The sequence below is a fragment of the Lissotriton helveticus genome, chromosome 7 (genome assembly GCF_964261635.1).
Source record: "Lissotriton helveticus chromosome 7, aLisHel1.1, whole genome shotgun sequence".
NCBI lineage: Eukaryota > Metazoa > Chordata > Amphibia > Caudata > Salamandridae > Lissotriton > Lissotriton helveticus.
Genome location: NC_136068.1, coordinates 506,642,846 through 506,666,466, shown reverse-complemented (window position 1 = coordinate 506,666,466; position 23,621 = coordinate 506,642,846). Strand labels below are relative to the sequence as shown.

The window sequence follows — 23,621 nt, the reverse complement described above, 5'->3', positions numbered from 1 at the left end:
ATTAAAACAGGATAGAGAAACAATAAAAAAAAATTTAATCGGCATTGTACTCTCCCTAGTTAAAACCAAACAAGTGAAGCAGTTTGGAACAAATAACTGCTTTTCAAAAGGCCAACATGTTTCAGCCCAAAACGGACTAGTACCAAGGGCTTTCGTCAGGGCCACAGTTCTTAATCACTCGCTACTGTCTTACAAAAGTGCAAAAAAAGGATATCAACATGTGAACGTGGGATCAATGCTCCTCTGTATCAAATCGGCGTATCGTACATCCATACTGTACAGGGAGTATGCCTCACCTCTCCTGGAACCTAGCTCAGGGTAAGAAGGAGGTCCCGCTCTGTCCGTCGCGACCTCGTAGCGCTCATCTGAGCTCAGTGGGAGGCCTCCCACTGAGCTCAGATGAGCGCTACGAGGTCCCACGTTCACATGTTGATATCCTTTTAGTCCGTTTTGGGCTGAAACATGTTGGCCTTTTGAAAAGCAGTTATTTGTTCCAAACTGCTTCACTTGTTTGGTTTTAACTAGGGAGAGTACAATGCCGATTAACATTTTTTTTATTGTTTCTCTATCCTGTTTTAATTCACACCACTTCTTATTTTCGCACTGCACTTTTTCCATCTAAATCGTGGCTCTGTGGTCGTCACAGTGATTGAGGGCTTGGCCCCAACGAGTTTGTGGTTAGATATGGTCTTATTGATCAGAAGACATACCAACCAGCTTGGGACGACCAAATGATAACAATTTGATCTACATAAGACATTGATGGAAATCCTACCTCTCTGGAGGGGTCCATTCAAGCAGTCGCGGTGAATCATAGAGCCATGAGGTTATAATTCCATTTTCACTTCCTATTTTTACTCTGAGGCACTAAGCGAGGTCTAGTGTGTAATCATTCCTGCTCACTTATATAGGAGCATAGTGAATAGAGGGACCACTATATATATTCCCTTTCGACCCCCGGGCTGTCTTTTGTGTTTAGATAGTTGTTTAGGGGATTTCAGCCTGCGAGATGGGTCTTTAAATATTTCCCTATGACCCTGTTTTCACCATTTGTTATTTAATTGTATTTTTATTATACCCATAATCAAAATGCAAAAATGCCTCAGTGCTCCCCCCAACAACCCACCATTGCCGGGTACATAGTCCACCCAGCTTAAGAAGCAGGGAAAGCAGAAGCTACATTAAGATTCTGCTTGATTTGGCTGAAGGTTACAAGAGGACCCTGAGCATATTCACAGCCAGGCATCTGGTTTAAGCCTTCAGTGGAATTTATTAATTTTTATTCTTGGCCTGTAAGTCTTAGCCATGAATCCCTGACCTTTGACCAACCGGGTCTCTTCATCCCTACAGTCCCTACAAATATGTGATTGATTGTGTGTGTATGGGAGGGTTTAACTGTCAATTTGAGCCCCTCGCTGATCCTAGTGAAACAACCCCCAGCGAGGAGTTGCGATGGCTAATTCCAGATCCACAAATTTTGCTGATCAAAGGCATGGTCCTCGTTGGCACTCCAGATCAACTCATTCACATTGAGACACTCCCTAACAGCATATAAGGGCAGCCCAAAATCGGATACATCGGGGAAGTTAACATTTAAGGAACTTGGTCAATCCTCCCTTTTAGATTACATCTTAGTGGAGACCAGGCTATGGCAAAGGGTTATCATCCTGCTACGACACGACAGCGATCACAATGCTTTGACCATAGAACTGGAATTGCCAGACTCGAGGAACTCTCTGGCCTGCTGTACTTCTTCAGACGATAGATTAACACTCTCTAATAATAGAAGAAGAACAAGGTGGGGGTAATTCCACAGTCAACAGTCACCTGATAAGATGGCCACATTATACTCAACAATAATTCTGACCCTATTAGGTTGCAGAAGGTCCTGCAGAACTGACATCCAAACTGGTTGATATATTGTATCAAAAGGTATCCTATAGGGCAAAAAAAGGGGTTAAACGATCATGGTTTAATGATATCTGTCGAATGGCCAAACAGGCTCTATAAGACGCCATCAAAGCAAAGGATAGGTGCCAATTGAAGCAAAAGCCAGCGTTGTATAGAGATAGCATTCAACATGCAAAAAAGATCTAGGAACTGGATAAATGAGATGCTTTAAAAACAGCCCTATCCAACAAAGATATAAAGACATTTTGGACTGTAGTCAATACAGGCTGTAGTGAAGGGAAGCCAGCCATAGAGCCAAACATAGAAGCAGATGTATGGAAGACACATTTCCAGGCTTTATATACCACAATGGAAGTAGATGGCCCAATCTACGAAACATCCATAACCTCCTTGGATCCATGATGAGGCTCCTGGGATCACCTTGACTGAAGTAGTAAATGCAATAAGTAAGTTGACCTTAGTTAAAGCACCAGAACTGGATAAGGTACAGGGGATCTTTTTCAGGAGGAACCAAATATATGGGGACCCTACCTACGGCCTTATTCAACGCAATTTAAAGGGTATGGCGATCCCTGAAACCTGGGTCAGGGCAGACATTCTCCCAGTTTTTGAAAAGGGCTCACCCCTTTCGCCTACAACCTGCAGGCCGATTAGTTTGATCGATGTCACCCAGAAATTGTTCGCACAGGTACTCTTAGATCGTCTACAGGCTTGGATGGAAGATCATGAAATCTTGAGTCCATACCAGGCTGGATTCAGGAAAAACACCTCCACCGTCAACCAAATACATAGACTCCAACTTTTATGTTGGAAAACGTTGACAATAGAGGGTGGCAGCCTCTATTTAATATTTGTGGACCTGAAGACAGCTTTTGATCTGCTGCCCATTGACAAATTATGGGGTGTACTTAGAGACCTGGGGGTGCCCCTCTACCTTCTGTGCATGTTTATGAGATTGCATGAAGGCAACTTTGACTAAGTGAGGTATGGAAATTTGGTAAACTCGCCTCCCGACTCCCAGGTAACAGAGGAGTAAGGCAGGGGTGCGTGCTCACACCTACCCTGTTCTGCCTATTTCTTAATGTACTGGTCGTTCCACTTTTTGAGGTAAAGGGCAATGATGACCCGAAGATAGCACGCAGAAATGTACCAGCAATGATGTTTGCTGACGGCAGTCTTCAACTTTCGAGGTTGCCCATGGGTATCCAGAGGATGCTCAATAGCTTTGTTGCCTTCTATAAAAACAGGGGGCTGGAGATTAATACGCAGAAGACTAAATTTATGGTCTTCAGCCCAGCAAAGACGTCTCATTCTAACCCTTGTTTGAATGGCACCATGCTCAAGAGGGTGTCGGTATTTGATTACCTCGGTGTCACCCTGACAGAAAATTTGGAGCAGGGGCTGCAACTGGCCAGAGCAAGCCTTAAGTTAGCCCAGACCACAGGTCTTGCAAAGTTGTATGGAAACCCCTCCCACAAACCAGCTGGGCCAATAGCAGAGATCTACAAAGTACAAGCAAAGGTGCTACAATGTATGGGGCGGAACTATGGGCCCATTGCTCTTCTAGTAGCTTGAGTAAGATAGAGAATACTTTCACGAGGCAGATGATAGGTCTCCCCCTCAGCACTCCCCCCCCATGCCTGGACCTAGGAATCAGACCACTTGGGGATGCGATTGGGCTTAGACCCCTAACATTTGTGTGTATATTGTGGGTGACCCCGGACCTGGCTGTTTAGTTTATCGGTCAGAACTAAAGGAGGTACTGAGTCTCCCAGGCGTAGGTAAAATAGCATAGTTTGTACATGTTAAGGATGTATGTCGTAGGCTGGGTAAATAAAACCTATGGAGCAATCCTGAAGAAATGTGCCCTGTAATTTTACGATCTGAACTGGTAAGATGCTATAGGATGTATAAACTCGCTGATATCCAGTAAAGCTTGGCCACAGGACACTCAACAGCCGAGTTCATGTGAATTAAGGACGAGTATATAACAGAGTCTTTCCTGGATGACATCCAACCAACCCTGACAAGGAAATTATGTTTCCAGTTCAGATTTGAGACCTTACTGCTCTTTGCTTTTTCTAATACATTTTCGAATACTACACCTCTAGGGTGTACTGCTTGCAATTGTGAGGAGGAGTCAGAGCTCCATGCCTTTTTTTCTACCCTGGCTATAAATCAGCTACACAGTGCTGGCTTATCCAACTGTGTAGGAACGTAGGGTTTGTGCGTTGTGTGAATGTATTTAGGGTCTTGAAGTATGATACCCAAATGCCCACTGTATTTGCAGTATCTCGATTCTTAACCTCAATGTTGCGTACTCGCAGGATATTTTTAAAGTCACCACTGACGTCTGTATTGTTCTAATTTGCTTACCTTTTGCACATTTTTACTTCTTTTAATGTTTTTAAAGATAATTTTTCTTAGAAAATGAGTTTTAACTATTGATTGCATGTACAGCTATTTAATACTGATAAGACGGAGGTCTTATTTTTTAATCAGAAAACCTCGCTGCCTGCCATTCAGTGGTGGCCGACTGTGCTTATTCCTCCTCCTATCCCAGTCCAAACAGTTCGAAATTTGGGCTTTCAATTTGATAATGCACTCTCCTGCAAATCACAAATTAATAAGGTCACGGCAGTTTGCTTTGGCAAACTGCGCATGATTAGAAAGATTTTCCCGTACCTCCTGCTTGACTCTCGCAGAACCATCATTCATGCCCTGATCACCTCACACCTTGATTACGCCAACAGTCTTTATGCAGGTGCCCCCTTGTACCAAATTGAACGCATGCAGATTGTACAAAATGCGGCGGCAAGATTGATTGGCAATATTCCTTACCGCCACTCGGTCGCATCCTATCGAAGGAAGCTACATTGGCTTCCCATTGCCCGTCGCATTCAGTTCAAGGTTCTGAATTTTGCTTTTCGGGCCCTCAATGGGCTGGGCCCGGGATACTTGAGAAAGAGGCTCAAAGTGTCCCAGTCAGTTAGATCTCTGAGGTTGTCAAGGTTCTGATTTTTGCTTTTCGGGCCCTCAATGGGCTGGGCCCGGGATACTTGAGAAAGAGGCTCAAACTGTCCCAGTCGGTTAGATCTCTGAGGTCGAACAACTTGCGCCTCCTGGTTGTCCCTCACTTTCGCCGTTCCAGAATTGGTGGCAGAGCGTTTGGCATAATGACTGCTAAGCTCTGGAACAGCCTCCCATTGGATCTTAGGTTCATTTCCTCTGAATCACTGTTCCGGAGCAAATTGAAAACCTGGTTGTTCACTATCCCTTAAGTATCATTCTTCCTTTCTAGCCTGCAGTCTACAGCGCCGGGACACCCCCGTTGGGGGTAGCCGTGCGCTTTACAAGCTTCAAATAATAATAATAATAATAATAATAATATTTATGTCCCATGTGGTTTTTATCAAGGGGAAAAACACATGGCAGTTGGATCAGGGCAGGATACAGATATTAATCGCCCGGAGCTACCACCCTGTGAACCCTGTGATGCACTTTAACGCTGTATATCTATTAATTGGTATTGATATTTATGGGGACCATTTTATAGTTCATAGTTTTTATGTCTGTAATTTATTCTATATGCACTTTTATGGTCTACTATGACCAAAATAAAGTTTACAAATGGAAATGGAATGGCTCTCAAACCTCCAAGAATACCAAGGGGAAAGGTAGGTTGCAGTATTCTCATTGTATACAAACGTGTCTCTCGTCACGTTGTTGATTTGGAATTCAAGTGAGAGGTTAAACAATAAATGAATAGGGGAATTTATAGAGCGTACAGCTACTCCAAGCAATGTCCCGGTGCTAATGGAACGACCCCATGGTACGCGCTCAAAAACAAGACCTTACTGCCACACAGAGAAGAGCTAAGTTTCAAGTTTTCTGTAGAAAGTAATCTTACAGGGGATCAGACACAATTTGAGTGGAAGCTCATTCCATGCTTTTGGATTACAAACAGGGGGCAATGGTAATGCAAACGATCGTTCATTAATGATTCACACACTCAAAATCACTAAAAACGGAATATGGATTTCAAGATATTTATTTTAAATTAGTTAATTTAAAATGCTGAGATCTAGAGACTGCAATTTTGCTAACATTACAGAAGATGATAAATGGCAACTAAGTTTTTCAATAACAGTGAAAATTGTAACATTACAAGTTATAGCCGTTACACCATGTTATCTCTAAGCACCATGCTATTTCTAGCAGATGAATAAAGGAAAGATCTGAGTTTAGAAGGTGGTGCGCATACCTGCGCAACAAGGTTTGTTGTCTGTTTGGAATAGCTTATTAGCTATTTCAAGCACAAGGTCAAGAGCTAGAAGATTGCATCTGTGTGAGGGCACAATCCTGGCATCATTTTGCAAAATTTGAATGGCATGCTGTGCAGAGCCTCGGAGAGTCTTGCTAGAGGATTTTTATATCAAGGATGAATCTAGTGCTGTGCTCATGTGGTTCTGCGATCTGCATCTGTGAACTGGGTAAAGTTTCTCTCATGCCAAGTGGTAAAATGGCAGTCCTTAGATAATACATCTTACCAGAGACTGGAATCTGACATGAGAGTACCTAAATTCAGACAACACCATTTTGATTATATGCCTGTCCTTGTTCTTATTTGACCTTGACATGGTGATAAGTAGACACTTGACCCAAGTTTATGTAGCATCAGGTGTTATATTTATGTCATCAGTCGAACAAACTGACATTTTCACAGTTCTTAGAAAGATAAAGTCAGACAACACCTGCGTCAAATGGGAGACATGACAATGAATCTGCATTCATTGAGAAAGATGGCGACCTCCATGATCTAAAATGGCAACCTCCATGAACTAAAATGCTGACCTCCATTATCTAAAATGGTGACTTCCCATACATAAGATGGATTTGAGGTCTATTTAAAATGAAGTCAGACCTTGGAACTTTACGTCATACTGACAAGCAGTATCTGTGCCAAAGGCAAACAAGCTGAATAGACTAACTAAAATTGAGACTATAGCTAAAAATAGAACCTATCCCTGTATGTGTTAAATACTTAAAAATAAATGAAAGGAGCCTAAAAATAAAAATAGATAGAATAATGGAAATATGATGAGAAACAGTAATAAGATTTACGACGTTATTGGAATAATTTCTAAACTAAATAGTCACTAAATTATCACAGAATGTGTTTTTGATTGATCTTGCCTATCAGACATATTCATTATACATTTACACAATAAATCGTCAAACCAGAAACGTACATTTGATGAAATAGCAATTAATTACTCATTACACGTTCAATAAAACGTCTACAAACTGAAATGAAAAAGGGGTGTCTGACCTGGAAGAAATTATCTTGGCAACAGTTTGATGAAGGATGTTTCAGTTTGTAAGGAAATTCATCCATTGATAGGGAGATACTGATGTTCTCGCTCGTCAAAATGGTAGGGTAGGAGTCTTGTAGAGAGACTTTAAATATATTTGGAGAGCAGGGATTGTGTGGGAAGCCCATTAAGTCTGTGCCTTAGATTAGATAATTTCGTTCCAGTTCAGTCAGTAGGTTGAAGGAGCACAGATTATGCTGTCTGGAGAATATAAGAAAAAACCTAGATAATGTGTGGCACGAGGGCTAGAAACTGTAAAGGTGTATATAGTCCAGTTTGTAAGTCATGCTTACAAAATTGCAGAGCTTCCTGAATATATTACAGATGAATATACTACACATTTATTTCAAAGCACAGAACTTACAATGCACTTTCAGATCGACCTTCCGTTAAGATAGAGTGCCCATCAAGTCCAATTAAACACCAATAAGCTCCACATCTTTAAGGGAATCCGGGAGCATGCTGTAGTATCTCTGATGCCCCTTAAGCTTGTCTGGGAAACAGAGCTACAAATTCTCTTCCATGAGGACTGCAAGCCATACTGGAATACCCCTTTAAAATTACACGTAATGACCAGTCTAAATTCAACCAAACCTGCTTACTATACATATCTCACTCTATCGACTTCCAGAGGTTTTTCCCTTCAGCTTCACCAGAATGCCCCCCATGCCATACCACATCAAGCCATCTGACACATGCTGGCTGTGTGAAGCTGTCACTTCACTGAACAGGGATACTCTCTACAATTGCTTAACTTATTTAAAAAAAACCTGGAGACATAATTTTGGGTACATATCTCCAGACCGCGATGGCCAAAGTCACCACGAAATTCTTGGACCTTGCCCTTCTGCTTACGAGGAGAGCTATTACCAAGTGTTGGAAATCCTCAGTACGCCCCATTCCGCTGTCCTGGCATAGGAGCCTCTAACTCTGGGCAAAGGTTGAAGGCACCCCCTTGAACAGGGTGGCGAAACATTGCCTCGGCTGTATCCCTATTGCTGACCTCTCGAATGCCCCAGTACTTGCACACAAAACTCCGTTCTCTAATGATGATCTTCCTCCTTGAATGGATATCCCATCATAGACTTTGTTTCCCCTTTTATCAGATGGAGAGTGCAGTGTTCCGTCTTGTCTCGCTTGCATCCATAGATATACTTATCATCTCCTGTCCGGCTTCATAAATGGGTGCCCAGTGCCTAACTATGTGGTTATGCACTGAGCTTCTCGAATTCTCTGCTTTTGCTGAATTCGCTCTTTAACATCCAGTGATGCTCAATTGTAGGCCCTGTCCCTCTATATTTTAATTTACTAAAGTATTATTGTTTTTGACTACTTGTCTGCATACCACTTTTGGCGTTGTTGTTTATAAACGTATGATTATATTAGATTCTAGATGGCACTTTTATTGTGTACCTGTTTGACTTTATAAGCTTGTACTGAAACTGTAAAAATGGTTTGCTAAAAATAAAAGAAATAAGCTAGTCATGCTTCTTACCTGTTGGATGTGTGTATCCAACCACTCCTGGGAACAAGAAACAAAGTGATCAGTTAAATCTGTTTTATTTAATACAACAAAAGCAAACTATATAAGTAAAATGCAGCTACTTAGGGCCATGAGCCCTCTGCCACAATGGAAAGTAGAGCAGTGCAATAGAATGTAGATCAGTAGGACAGAGTATATTTGTATTTTCATCATGTCCTTAGGTGGTTAGCTGTTATTGGGCAGCATCCTTAGTTGAGTTTACTGTTCACAAATAGTGTCCCTGGATGACTGGCCTACTGCAATGAAAACAGCCAACAATTCCCTTTTCACTCTCCAGTGATAGCTTCGTCAAGCAGTCAAGGCTTACTCAGATGAGGGCACAGATTTGGGCCTAATGTCCATGTTACTTGCCAGTCACATGCATTAAAGACCAATGTCCAGTCAATTCTATTCCTCATAAAAAATAATACCTTATTTACATATTGGGAATGTAGGGTAGGTTAAACTCATATACTAAAATAGTGGTATGGGAACCACAACTCTAGTCAAGACTATACCCAAAAGACAGAGAAGTGCAGGGGATCCAAGGAACTACCCGAGGTAAGTAACCAGGAGCCCCACGGAGGCCGTGTTCAGAGTGGGAACACGACCGTGGAATAAATGCAAGTCAATGGGTAAGTCGCGGTTGCAATTTTAAAGAAGAAGGACCGTTCCCAGGGGACCCTGAAGAAACCCAGTGGAAGACAGATGGTTGCTGAGCCACCCCACCCGTGGATACCCTAGGAACCAGGATACCTACACCAGCGAAGCTGGCAAAGGTGAAAGTGTTCAGTGGAACCCATCGGTAGATTAAGGGTGAGAAATACCTGCAAGCAGGGGGAACAGAGTCTATGCCACTCAGGAGTGACCAGGTGGCATGGAAGACCGATGCCCACCGATGTCGAGCTTTGCAGGGAAGTTGACGGTGACCTTGGAGCTGCAGCTGTGAAGACTAGGTGATGCTGTGGAAGACCAGAAGCCATTTACAAGCTGTCCCATGTCCGATGTCGAGAGTTATGGGGTCGGTGTCCATCGAGAGCACCAACAAGCCTTGGCAACTGCAAACAACATGGAAAGCAAGGAAGGTGCAGTGTGGGGACTAGCAAGGTCCAGGTGACGTAGCACAAACAGGGGAGTCAGGGCCGGCCTGAGCAATCAGGGGAGCCCACAGAAAGCTAAGGCCCTCAAGAGGACCCACAGGCCAGCGGCACCGGAGTCACGAGAGGATTTTGAGCAGCTCACCAAAGATGCAGGCCCATGGTGCAAGTGATGGGGTGAGGATGAAGATCTTGGTCATAAGCGATGCTTGAGGTGGGGGCAACTTGGAGCCCCAAGAACTTAATGGAAGGAGACATCAAGCCTTTGCAACAGAAAGTCGACACGGTGTACAGGGGTTCACTTCCTGTGGCTCCTACAAGGGATTCTGGCCTCAAATTTGGTGAGAGGATAGGGCAGGCCTTGAGGGATGTGAAGTACCACCACCTTTGTTGTTGAGCCTTTCGTAGTCCGTGGGAGCCCAGGATCAGCAGACCGGTCAGCTTAGTTGTGGTGCCTGCAGATGCAGGGAAGTGACTCCTTCTCTTCAAGGGAGATTCCTCTGGTGTCTTTGATGTCTACAGGCCTTGGAAGGTTCCTGGATGAAGCACAAACACGGACCTTGCAGCAGATGAACAGGGCAACGAGATCAGGAGCAGCAGGAGTCTTACCAGTTGCAGCCTTGATGCCCAGAGCGAAGTCCAGCAAAGACCAGAGTGCCCAGATGGTCGAAGAAGTGGTATCTTGAAATTAATCTTGTCCCACGAGGAATCTAGGGACCCACCTACAGGTAATCCTTAAGTACCCTTAGGAAAGGGTTGGTACGATTGAGGGTTCCCTCCCATGGGAGGGGTCGGACAGTGGGGAAGATACTCTCATTTCCTTTGTCCAGTTTCGCGCAGTAGCCAATGGCTCCCTGAGATGGTTTAAACTAGATTATGCAAGAAGGACACCAAATGTGTCCTTAAAACAGACTGAGTGGTGCTGGCAAGTGCTCACACCAGGCCCCAATATACAAAACCCTGTCTGGGTGGTGGCCACACCTCCCTGTGACAGGATACCTATTGTTCTGCCTTCAATTGCTCGGGCTTGTCTCAACAGCAGGAGGGCCCAATTGTGTCTGGTCGGCAGCATCCATGTGGTGCTGTCAGGGTCTAGAAGACTGGTACTAGGAGCACTCAGGGCCTCCCGGAGGAGCTTTACAGGGCATGGAATCCTACCTCCCACACCGTTTGCTGTGTGGGGGTACGATTCCAACATGTTTGTTACAGCCCGTTTAGAAAGGTCACCGCGTAATGACGCATGGCCACTCCATGTATCGTAATGGCTGATACACTTACAACCTGGGAAAATGGACTCCGAAGGTTGATGAGGTATTCTGCTCATGCAGGGGCACCCTCATACTTAGAACAGAGCAAACTGCCTTCAGGATTGAAAGGCCTGCTTTAGGGATGACTTATAGGTTTTTAGTGCAGTGACCTTAGATATAGGGAAACCTATATCTTTCAAAAGTGGTGCTAGCACCAGCTTACATAAGCTGCAATGGCAGTCCTGTAGTTACAGTTTAAGTGATACCCCATGGGTGGCATAATGTACGCTTCAGCCCATGGGGGGCCCCTGGTGTACCTATGCCCTGGGTACCTCAATACCATATACTAGGGACTGATACAGGTGCACCAGTGTCCAATCTGGAATATACCTAAGTACTACCATACCATTTTAGGGGAGAAAGCACAGAGACAGGAGTCCTGATTAGCTAGATCCTAGTCAGAAACAGCATAGCACCAGGCAAAAAGTGGGGGTAACCATAAGGCAGATCCTACCTTCCTACAGTTTTGCTTTTATCATTGATTGCTGTCTGCACTGGTGGTGCATGTGTATAGACAGTGTACATACAGGGAATATGAGGTCTAAATAATATTTATACAAATCAAACTTGTTGTAGTACACCATACAATACTTCTTTAGTGAGTCTTTGGTCATGCATGCTCGCTCTTTCTTTCCCATGTAAACATTAATATGTGAAAAGGATCTCTCAACATTGGCACCTGAGACGGGCAATGCCAAAACAGCCAGTACAAAATGTACAATACGGCACCATCTTAGCGTGATGTTATATACAATCAATGCAACCTTTTCAGCGATAACAATGTCAATATGTGAATTGTTATACCAATCAATCAATCATTGTATCAAATATAAAGAATGATCATGAACAAGCATGAGTCATATTATGCTCTGAGTTGCTCAGTCAATACAGAGCTCAAAATCCCGCCCTCAATGGGCCCTCTACACATTGATGAGGGTACAATGTAAGAATGATAACACACATTGACACCCAAGAATTGGATCCACTGTATACTGGTGTCCAATGTTATATCGCCCTGTATGGGCTTGTATTGCCTTCATCACCTGGACTAGCACAATCAAGTTATTTACATCTTGGTGCAGAAAAAAGTAGGTTTCCTATGTGTCCTATGAAACCATAAAAGGGAAAGGAGGAAAATTAAAATTCAAAATTCAAAAAATTAATTAAGTAGAAGATAGAGGGCAAAATCAGAAAAAAGGAGGCGAAGAAAAGAGGAAAGGAAACACCGGGGGGGAGGATCTGCTAATAAAATTCTTCCTTCGAGGGCGTGGCTACGCAGGCGAACGAAATGGCCGCCTGACTGTAGAGCTCCGCCGGGCGAGAAATGAACGGGGCCGTTCGCAAGTGATCCGGCACTGCGCTGGGGTCGGATTATGCCTGCAACTGATCCCTGAAGCCACCTGATGCAGCCTGCCTAGTCTGGAGGACGGGGGACGACGTGAAAGGTCGGAACAGCTGAGAGGTGCTGAGGCCGACTGTGCCTCGCGGGCCGTTACATTGCAGCTCCGGAGCGCCTGGTGAGTCTCCTGATTGCCCCCTTGCTGTCCCCCTCGGCCCTGGGGCTGCTGTTGTGCTCTCCCAAGCCCGCTGCTCGGCCCCGGTGGTGTCCGTGGGTGGAGGTGCGGCCCCTCGGTGCGCGACCGGCACTTGCGGCCTGGTCCGGCCTTGGGAGCCGGGGCCTCGATTTTCGGGGACTGCCCGGGAAGTGCGGCGGCGAGCGGGGAGCGCGGGCGGCGGGCTCCGGGGTTGGGGGGTGATTGGCGAGGGGTGTGGCCGGCGGGCTATTGGGCGCTCTGCGGACGGCCTGGCATCGCTGCATTCGGTGGGGGCCTGCCACCCTTGCCCCCACCGCTACTGTGCACCTCAGACCTGCGCCTGTCCCCCTGCAGACCCAGGACTTACAAACTCTCCTGCACTCCTGCTGATGCGGTGGCCTTGATTATCGGACGCCTGTGCAACTCCTCGTGGCCGGCGCTGGCTGCATGACCTGCGGGACCTCGCCCATTTGTGCTGCTTTTGCCTCGAGGCCTTGCCTACCTGGTCCCCCCACTACACCACCATTGGCTGACTGTCTTGGCGGGCCCCTTGATCCGCCGGCTGCTGCCGAGTGGTTGCCGCGGCCACCTGCTGACCCTACTTCTTGACCTCTGGCACATTACTCCAGCCGGATTCATACCCTACCGTCCTGTGTGCAACTGCCTTGGCGACTCGTGGGCTCCTGCAGCGTGACTCAGCCCTGGGGCGGAGGAACAACGAGTACCCCTAATCCTCTGGTCCCGACCTGACCGCCTTGCTGCTGGGGTGCCCTGTCACTGTGCTTGACTCTCTGGGTGTCGCTGTAGTCGTAGAGTCCTGTGCCACTGGTGATTTGTCCGACATTGCTTCCAACATGGTGAAGAAGGATGTTACCCAGAAGAGACTTACCTTCAGTTCGGCGCCCGTCCGTGCTTCTGCGGTTTCGCCGGCAGCGGAGGCGGACACTGGGGGCCAGGTGGCAGTGAGAGACACTGCGGGTATGGTCGCTGAGATGATGGGTGAGATGCGGGCTGGATTCAAGGCCTTGGATTCTCGCTTTGATACCCTCGAAAAGAAAATGGCGGACATGGGCGCGACGATCCAACTGCACGATAGGCGCCTGGACCTGGCGGAATCCAGAGTTTCCGACATCGAGGATGGAGCTGCGTCGACGCTGAAAAGGTTGGAACGAGTGGAGAAGATCCTTAAAGACGTCGCAATTAAGAACGAGGATTTAGAAGCGCGCAGTAGGCGCAATAATATCCGCAATTATTGGCGTGGCGGAGACGACAGCTACCGGACGCTTTGACACTTTTGTGGAACACCTCCTGATCGAACTTTTTGGCCGAGACACGTTTACCGCTGGCTTCGTGGTTGAACGCGCACACAGATCGCTGGGGCCCCGACCTAACCCTGGCCTGCCGCCCCGGCCCATTATTGCCAGGCTCATGAACTTCAGGGACAGAGATGCGGCGCTGAAGGCTGCCAGGGAGGCGGGCGAGGTTCGGTGGCAGGGAGATGTGCTCTCTTTCTACCCGGACTTCACCATCATGGTCCAAGATGCGCGCCGTAAGTACACTGGTGTCAAGGCTGCATTGCGCAAAATGGGGTTGCGCTATGGTATGCTGTATCCTGCCAGGCTCAGGGTGGACGTGGATGGCAGGTTTCGCATTTTTGACTCCCCTGCGGAGGCACAGGAATTTTGTCGAGCCTACAAAAACAGAGGGTCTCCTCGAAAATCAGATGATGCTCAACGGTCTCCGCCACGCACTGACTCACAGGCTAGTGCTGACCTGTTTAATGAAACCGGACAGGGTTGACTTATCTCCTCCCCATCTTTTCGTGCCAGGCTGTTTGCCTCAGTATTCTGCATCTGACAATACTGTTATTTTTTTTTGCAGTGCTTTTTCATAATTGCTGACAATTGAACGTTGCCCCGATTGTGGTTCTCGCATGGCGGAGCGTCGCCTCCCCCCATGGCGCGAGCCGTATTGTACTTTTCTCTAACGTTGTCTTTATTTTACAGGTACATTAGTGAACAACTGTTGTTGTTTGTTGCTCTAGATTGTCTCCGGAGGGGTGGGATTAGCCTCCTTGGGTTTAAGGAGTGGCTGGGTGGTGGGTGGTTGGGATGGGTTTGTTTATGCTTTGGTTCTGTTGTTTGTGCATACGCACTGTTTTTCTATTTGAGTGATGCCTATTTTGCGGGAGGGAGCTGGCGGATCCGCACACACATGTTTTCTTACGATTCCACCGAGTTTGAATGGCTAAATTAGGGCAGCAGTCTGGTCCTTCCAGACTTACCTCCATGTCTTGGAATGTCCGGGGTTTAAATGACACGAGGAAAAGGCGACAAGTTCTAAACTATGCAGCGCGACATGGGGTGGATGTCTTATTTCTGCAGGAGACACACCTGGTGGGTGCTGACTCTTCCTCCTTTGCGAAAAGCTGGGGCACGCACAGATTTTTTTCTAGCTATAGCAGATATGCAAGGGGGGTTGCGATCTTGATACATCGACGCGTTCCATTCGTGCTCTCAGACAGTGTATTAGATGTAGACGGCAGGTATGTTGTGGTTACGGGGGTGCTTCAGGGCTTTAAGGTCACCTTTGTTGGAGTATATGGCCCCAATTCGGACTCCCCTGCCTTCTTCCAGGGTCTCCAGGATGTTCTGCTGCGATTAGACACTGATATGATGATAATGGGGGGTGACTTTAACCTGCTCATGACCCCTGCCAGGGACAGCACCTCCTCTTCCCCGGATTGTAAGCCCCGCTCCCGTGCTGTGCTGGCGGATGTGTGCGCTCACTACTCACTGATTGACATTGAGGCCCGTTTACACTCCACCGCACCCATCTACACCCACCACTCGGGGTATCACAACACTAGTACCAGAATAGACTACTGGCTCCTTTCCCCAGGGGTGGACGGTTGGGTAAGTGACCATTTGACACTCCCGCGCACTCTGTCTGATCACTCTCCCATAGTGCTGACCCTACTGATCCCCAGGTTGGGAGGGTATGAGAGACAATGGCGTTTTCCTGGCAAGGCGTTATCTGACCCGGTCTTCAAGGAAGACATTCGTATTGCCATAGAGGAGTATTTTGAGTTCAACGAGGGCACAGTGGACACTTGGGCTACATTGTGGGGGGGATTCAAGGCCACTATTAGGGGGGTTTGCATCAACAAACATGTAGGGGCTTTGCGCGACATCCGTGCCTCCCTGACCCGTATTGAGAAGGACATTGCTGCATTGGACACTAACACGCTCACTGACACGGATGGTGGGGTAGAGGCGAAAAGGTTGACACTACTGCAAGAATTCAGAGACACTGCAGACAGGGAACTGACATATCTCTGCACACAACACTCGGCTAGGCAATATGGTGAAGGTGACAGGCCTGGCAAGCTCTTGGCCCATTTGCTTCGTCCCCCCCGCCAGGCTTCATTCATCTCTGACATGGTAGATGATCTAGGTGTTCGTCATCAGACCACCCCTGCCATTTGCGATGCCTTTCTATCCTACTACAAGGAATTGTACACCTCAGGGCTGTCGGCTGACTGTCGCGACCCTGGCCCCTATATTAACGAAATCTCTATGGTGTTCCTGGAAAAACATATGCAGGAATTTCTGGCGATGCCTATTGAACCGGACAGCGTTGTGGAAGCCATTGATGCATTAAAGGGCTCCTCGGCGCCGGGGCTGGATGGCTTTTCGGCTGACTTTTATAAGGAGTACAAGGAGGAACTGGTACCTCGCCTGATCGAGGTGTATGCGGAGTCACTCGAGACGGGGATTCTGCCGCCCACATTGCGGGAGGCAGTTATCATTTTACTTCCCAAACCGGGTCGGGACCCCACTAGGTGCGGTTCCTACAGGCCCCTTTCCCTACTCAATCTTGACTATAAGATTTTGGCGAAAGTCCTTGCCACTCGACTATCTTTACTTATGGAATCTATCATTTCGCCAGCCCAGTCCGGATTCGTTCCCCATAGATCCACCTCCTTTAATCTGCGGACGCTGTTTTCTGTCCTTCACAAGATTGAGCCAGATATGCCGGCAGCTGCGGTGTTTCTAGACGCCGAGAAGGCATTTGACTCCTTAGAATGGTCGTTTTTTCTGTCTGTCATGCACCGCATGGGCATGCCGTCCTTGTTTGTCTCCACGGTCGAGCTGCTTGATACTGCCCCCAGAGCAAGGCTGCGCCTTAATGGCACGCTCTCTGATAGCTTCCCTCTTTCCCGGGGAACCAGACAGGGATGTCCCCTGTCCCCCCTGTTATATATCCTGGCCATGGACCCCTTGGTACGACACTTTCAGGAGCGCCACCTGCACCGCGGGCTCCAGTTCCGGACGGGCCCGTTACTCATCTCCCTTTACGCTGATGATACCATTCTATATGTCAGGTCTCCGGAGACCAACCTGTCGCCTTTGCTGCTTGAGGTGGAACGCTTTGGGAGGTACTCCGGCCTTCGTATTAATTGGCATAAATCTGAGATCTTTCCGCTCACCCCCTCCACTGCCCGCTGGGACTGCCCGTTCCCGCTGGAATGGAATACTGAATCGGTGAAATATCTGGGTATCCACATTCATCTAGACACGGTATCCATGATTCGTCTTAATTACGGACAGGCGTTAGACTTTCTGGAGGATAATATTACACGTTGGATTCGCCTCCCTATCTCGATGGCCGGCCGTATCGCCATAATTAAAATGATTATACTTCCCCGTTTTCTGTATTTATTTAATAACATACCGATCCCGCTCACTCTAATCTTTTTCACCCAACTCCGCTCATTGTTGTTGCGTTTAGTGTGGGGGGATAGGAGTCCGCGAGTTTCTTGGCGCATCTTAACGCTGCCTTATGAACGGGGTGGCTTTGGAGTGCCAGACTTTTATATTTACTACCTAGTCGCGCAGTGCGCCTATGCGCATCCTTGGTTCCATCCGGACGCTCGGATCCCGTATTTGAGACCTGAAGCGGACTTGGTACTACCACTTACCCTCAACTCGATCTTGCCCAGAGGCTTACCACGTGACCCACTTGACATACAAACTGTGTCCACTACATCATGGGCCTGGATGCAGTTGCGTAGACTGCTCCAGCTGGACGTACTGTACTCCCCGGCTCTTCCATTACCTAACCCTCACTGGCTCCCTATCACTGCGGAAGCGGTGGTCTGCAGAACGCTGTCCAAATACCAGCTCACCACAATAGGGGATCTGTTCCCGGACGGACATGTTTTTTCTGTGTCCGAGGATCCACGGTTCACGGACCGGACGTTTATGGATTCCTTTGTCCTGACCAGGATGAGGTCCATGCTTAGAGCGCAGTTTCCATCGTTCCCATTGCCGCCGGATGAAATGGCAGCACTGACTTTCCTACTCCAGTCGGAAACGGGAGCCCATATGGTCTCCAGGTTGTATGGACTTTGTGTGGCGGCCCTCCCGGCTTCGGATGCGAAAGTTCGTGCGGCGTGGGAACTTGATTTGGGTGGCCCCATCACGGATGCCCAATGGGATGCCTGTTGCCGCTCCACTAAAGAGGTCTCTGTCAACAGTAGACATAAGCTAATTCATTTCAAATTTTTGAGGCGACTATACTTCACACCGGCGCTGGCCCACAGGATCGACCCAAACAGACCTCATCACTGCCCTAAATGCAAAGCTCCCCATGCCGATTTTGCACATCTCACATGGACCTGTCCGAAATTGCACACCTACTGGCTACAGGTGCACCACATCTTGGGAGACATTCTAGAGTGCGAATTGCAACATAAGCCGGAGATTGCACTGCTTGGCTATGTCGCTGAGTTCCCCCGGACCACGCGTAAGCTTGCCGCCATAGGTTTCTTGCTGGCGAAAAGGGAAATTGCTTTACTTTGGGGGTCCAGGCGAATCCCTGATTCCACGACTTGGATGCGCAGCCTTGCCCAATGCAATACCAATAGTGTGGAATACTCCACCCAGATCCCTACAGCCTCACGCCCAATCGACATCTGGGGCCCATACCGACAGTATATTAGCAAGATTACACGGGATACACACTCCCAGGCTGCTAGCTCTATTGTCCCAGAAGGGGTGGGCTAGGTGATTTTAGCCGAACTGCCAGTGCGCTGCCTATTGAGGTATGCAGGGCTTAGCGTCCACACACTACTGGAGTGGGTTATGCGTGAGCTGCTGATTTTGGACTGTATGCTGGTTGGGGCCGGGACGTCTCCCTCTTCAGTTCCCTTACACACCTTGCCCCGGCTGGAGTGGTTGCTTCACCCTAGTCTTTACACTTGTCGTTTTATCTACCCTCGTCTGCCTATGCCTCTGGTTATGCCATCTTACTAGTCAATAGGTGTATTGCTTGCCGCTCTCTCTGTCACGAAGGCTCACTTGTTTTCGTTTTGTTTGTAGAAGGTTTTATCTCTTTGTGCCATCTTTCCGCGTGTGCAATTTTCCTTCAGATATGGAAAAGTGAAAATAAGATTTTAGAATGTGTTACACTGCTTGTAATGTCATTGGTCTAGTCATCCATTTACTTCCTTTGTATAATGAACATTAACGTTTTCATTGTCAACAATTTACTGTGTACTTGTATGCTTGCACGGACCAATCTGATGCTAATAAAGAGATTTAAAAAAAAAAAAAATTCTTCCTTCCACAATCAGGAGAGATATGATTATTTCCCCAAGTGGACTGACAGTTCCTCACTACTATTCAGACCTTGTGGGGCTTTAGTTTGTAACATTATATAACGTGATTCAAGTCTCCTGACTCTTGAGATTATGTCCCCTCCCATTGGATTGGCAGGGACATGATCAATGCAGAAAAAGGTCACTAAGGTGTTCCTTGCTAAAAAGTCTAGCCACTGTATATGTGGCGTCACCGTTAGTAATAGCCTCATGTGTTCTGAAATGGGTACCTTTGTGGGGTGTATTGTACTGCTGATGTTATTGGTTTTTTTTTTCTGTTCCTGAAAGACAACTTTACTTCATTCAAAATGAGAATGGTGTCAAACATTTGAACTTGGATAACTCGATTTCGCTGATTGTGAATGTAAATCAATAATGAAGACTTCACTTGCTGCATGCTATCTTTACTACATGGATGGAATAGAGGTCATATTTCTATGCACGGCTGCCTAAGATAAATTACTAGGGTAAATATGGGGCAGGAAGGACTGGACAGTATTTTCAGTTCTCTAGCATCCGGCCATGAATACTGATATTTGAAATGTGTTGAAACTACTGTGTCACGGACAAACTTTTAACATGCAGCACAAAATAAATGGTGTTTCAACCCCAGAAATCCAGATGGATGGAGTCCGATGTTCATTTTGCCTGAAATGTGGCAAAACTGAGTCATAGGGTGCAATTCTCAAATGCATGCACTCGAGACAAAATGTGCCTGCACCAATACAGTCATTTCTGAAATCACCTGAGGTAGATTCACAGAAAAATAACATTTGATATTTTATTCTGCTATAGTTAATATTGATGTCATTGTATGCAATGATACAATGATACATGTGTGCATAAAAACGAAATCGAATCACTGTTGTCAATATCCCCCGATACGACCTCTCCATCAACCCCAAGTCAGAAATGCATGGTCAAGAAGACCCTGCAACCTAGGCAACTGATTGAAAGATCACAGGTGGTGTGGCAAGTAACCAGCAGAACAAATGCATGAACAGGAAAAACCGAGATTAATCCCACAGATAGGCAGCAACACCACAATGGTCTGGAGAAATTGACCCAATAAAGTGCACATTGCCAGAGGGGCACACGTTCCCAAAACACCATAAAGTTAGATGCCACATGAAGTTAGGAACACTCAGCCAATCAGGACACAGCACACACAGCCCACACAGAGACCACTTGTTTACAATGCCAGACATCCGGACACAATACCCACAGGCCCTCATTGTGTCCAAGCAAGGTTGGGACTCACCTGCATTTGTTATTAGGTGGGAGGAATTTAGGACTCCATGACTAGGTTCACATTTCTCTTCCTAAAAGGAGCTATGAATTGTTTTATGATGCTCCAAGAAATGCCTATAATGGTGTTCCAATCGATTACACTTTGAGACAGTCGTCAGATACGCTTTTGTAACTGTGCTCCCAGCCAAAGTGTTTAACTAAATCAACTGTTCCTATTTTGCCAAATGCCTCTTGGTTTTTTCAAGGTAAATTCACATTCGAGCAACATTTTGGTGTGCGAGATAGGAGAGATTTGTGCTTCGCACCCGACTACAGCTGAAGGAAAGAACCTCTCCAGAACGGATTTACATTTGTGCAGTAAGAAAGGTGAGCAGACGCCACAATTGATTGAAAGTTCTTCTGAATCCGCAGGGTGGAGGTCGGTCTTGAAGCTTTCATCAAGAGGGTGAGAGACTACATCTGATCCTTATTCTCATCACTGGCCATACGGCAAACTAGGTAGAAGCGCAAAAAGTTAACCAAAGCGCCCTGCCACTGATGGAAATCTGACATATTGCTTATTTTATGTGTCTGAACTGAGTAGTCGCAAGGCGGCCTCAGAGGCGATCCAGAGGTCACATTTTTTTTATAGTCAGCTCGCTAGGAAAGGTGAAGGCTGTTAGTCACTTGAAATGTTGGGCGTGACACAGATGGTACTCTTGTCCAAAGGGTGCGATACAGGTTGAGGCCTCACCGCTTGGACCACTAGGCGTGACACAGATGGTACGCATAGGTCCTAGGTGTGATATAGGGCCAGCACCTTGATCTTATTTTTCGTCTATAAGGTTTATAAGGTTTTCTCAGTGATACCTGTTTTTTAAGACTGTTGGTATCAGAAAGAAGTGAGAGGTGTTGTTCGGGACTGCTGTGCATGATATAGATAGTATGCACTTCTCTTGGGTGTGATGTAGGATGTAATTCGGATAGTAGGGAATATTTGGAACCTGGAGATTAGGTGCAGCTTGTGCTAGGTCAAGGGGGGCCTGTGGATGTTAAGTTGTTCCTCGTTTCCGTGTAAATAGTTATTTTTTTTTAATCTGTTTATTGCGTTTCAAAAAGAGGCAGGACAATAAAAACATTACAAGAAATTAGGCAATCGTATGTGGTACACGGGTAATCAGCAGGTCAAAATGCATGGCAGTACACAGGGCTACAATAAGTCAGTGAAGGCATCATATATCATATCAAACTGGAAAAAAAGAACACATCCAGCAGAGAGAGAGCCACCAGTCACGTCCCAAGTTCACCTCGCAACACCTCGTTATCCTAATGGCAACTCTTCATACACACGTCTCATCGTCCAGAGACGTATCAGGGGCAACACTGAAAGCGTCCACCACGGTCTCAACTCCCACATCATCCTCACCATCAGAAGCTGCAGCCTGCCCGGTTGGGAGAAACGTACCATCCAGTATCGCTGCCCAGAAGTTTTTGGGTCTGTTCTTGGGGGGTAGCAGCTCATTGTATAGTTCAGTTTGGGTGCAACAATATACCAATTCTCTCTTCCACACACTTAGAGCAGGGGGGGGGGGCCTCTCATCCAAGCCCTCGCTATACAACGCTTAGCCATAAGGAACGCCATGTCGACTAGTCTACGCTGTGAAGGGCGCAGGGGTTTCGAATAGCCTAAGAGGGCCAATAGTGGGTCCGGAACTAAGGTCAGGTTAGCAGTTCTATTGAGCTCAGTATAAACCGATCGCCAAAAGGAGAAGATCACAGGATATGACCACGCAACGTGCAGGAAATCTGCCAAGGAAGCCCTGAATCGCTCGCACTCAGGGGACTCACGGAGTTCGTATCTGTGCAGCCTCTCTGGCGTGTAATATGTTCTATTCAGGAACTTGAAGTGTGTGAGCCTATGGAGGCCGTTAAGAGAGATTTTCGAACACTAGTGCAGCAATAGCTCCAAAGCTCTTCAGTCATATCAGTGCCCAGGTCGTGCTGCCAGGCCAATCGCGGCTTCGTGTATTCAGCGTACAGCTCCAACTGCGCTGTACGATAGAGGTTGGAAACTAATTTCATAGGAGATTTGGCGGTAACCACATAATCAAAGGTAGTCACCGTCACTGGCTCCGCCATGTCAGCCCCAAGAAGTTCTCGTAGAGTGCTGCGTACCCTGTGGAAGTGGAAGCGTGCCATCAAGGGGAGGTCCGCAACTCCAAGGGCCACCTCGTCCCACGTACGTACATTGCCACCGGTGAATAAGTCGCCCATATTGTGAATGCCAAGCCGACGAAGGGCTAAGATTACCCCCTTTTCCCTGCAGGGAGCCAGCCAGTAGCACCACTCAAGACTTGCGCTCGGGGCATACAGCAACGAACATGCCTGTATGTTTGTCATGAAGTGCCAGGCGTGGATAACTGATAATAAGGAATCTAAGAGGCCCGTACGGCGATCTCGAAACTGCATTAAGAGGGCTGGTAGGGGCGTCGGATCAGCAACTATCCATTCGATACGGAGATAAGGAGCGTCCGATGGCCCATGAATCCACGAATAACCGTGGGCAGCCTGTGCAGCGCGATAGTAGAGTTCGAAGTCAGGGGCGTTCAGGCCGCCCGACGCATATGGCCGTCGTAAAATATGCCAAGCTACCCTGGGCTGTTTACCTGCCCAAGCCAGTCGCACCAACAAAGATTGGAGTCTATTGTTTCCCCGCTGGCCCCCTCCCCACAATATGTATTATTGATCTGTTGTGTAATTTCGTGCCTAGGTGTCCTCCTATGTGAACACATGTCCATGTACACTGTTTTCTTTTTGCCTTGTACTTTGTTTCTCTTTCTTTCAATAAAAAGTTTAAAAAAAAAAAAAAAATTGGAGTCTACGAAAAAAGTGGACGGGAAGAACCATCGCAATGGTGTTGAATAGAAAAAGAAGGTGCGGGAGCACCACCATTTTCATTAATGCGATACGTCCCAGAAGT

The 23,621-nt window shown here is 46.9% G+C and overlaps 1 protein-coding gene across 1 annotated transcript in view; it reads right to left on the bottom strand.

The window, feature by feature from the left end:
• Positions 1-23,621, bottom strand: part of LOC144768685 (uncharacterized) — a 9,047,330-nt gene that overhangs the window by 5,615,868 nt on the left and 3,407,841 nt on the right. Inside the window, exon 20 of the mRNA XM_078652515.1 lies at positions 8,782-8,808. Coding sequence (XP_078508641.1) covers positions 8,782-8,808 — 27 coding nt within the window. The remainder of the gene's footprint in view (positions 1-8,781; positions 8,809-23,621) is intronic.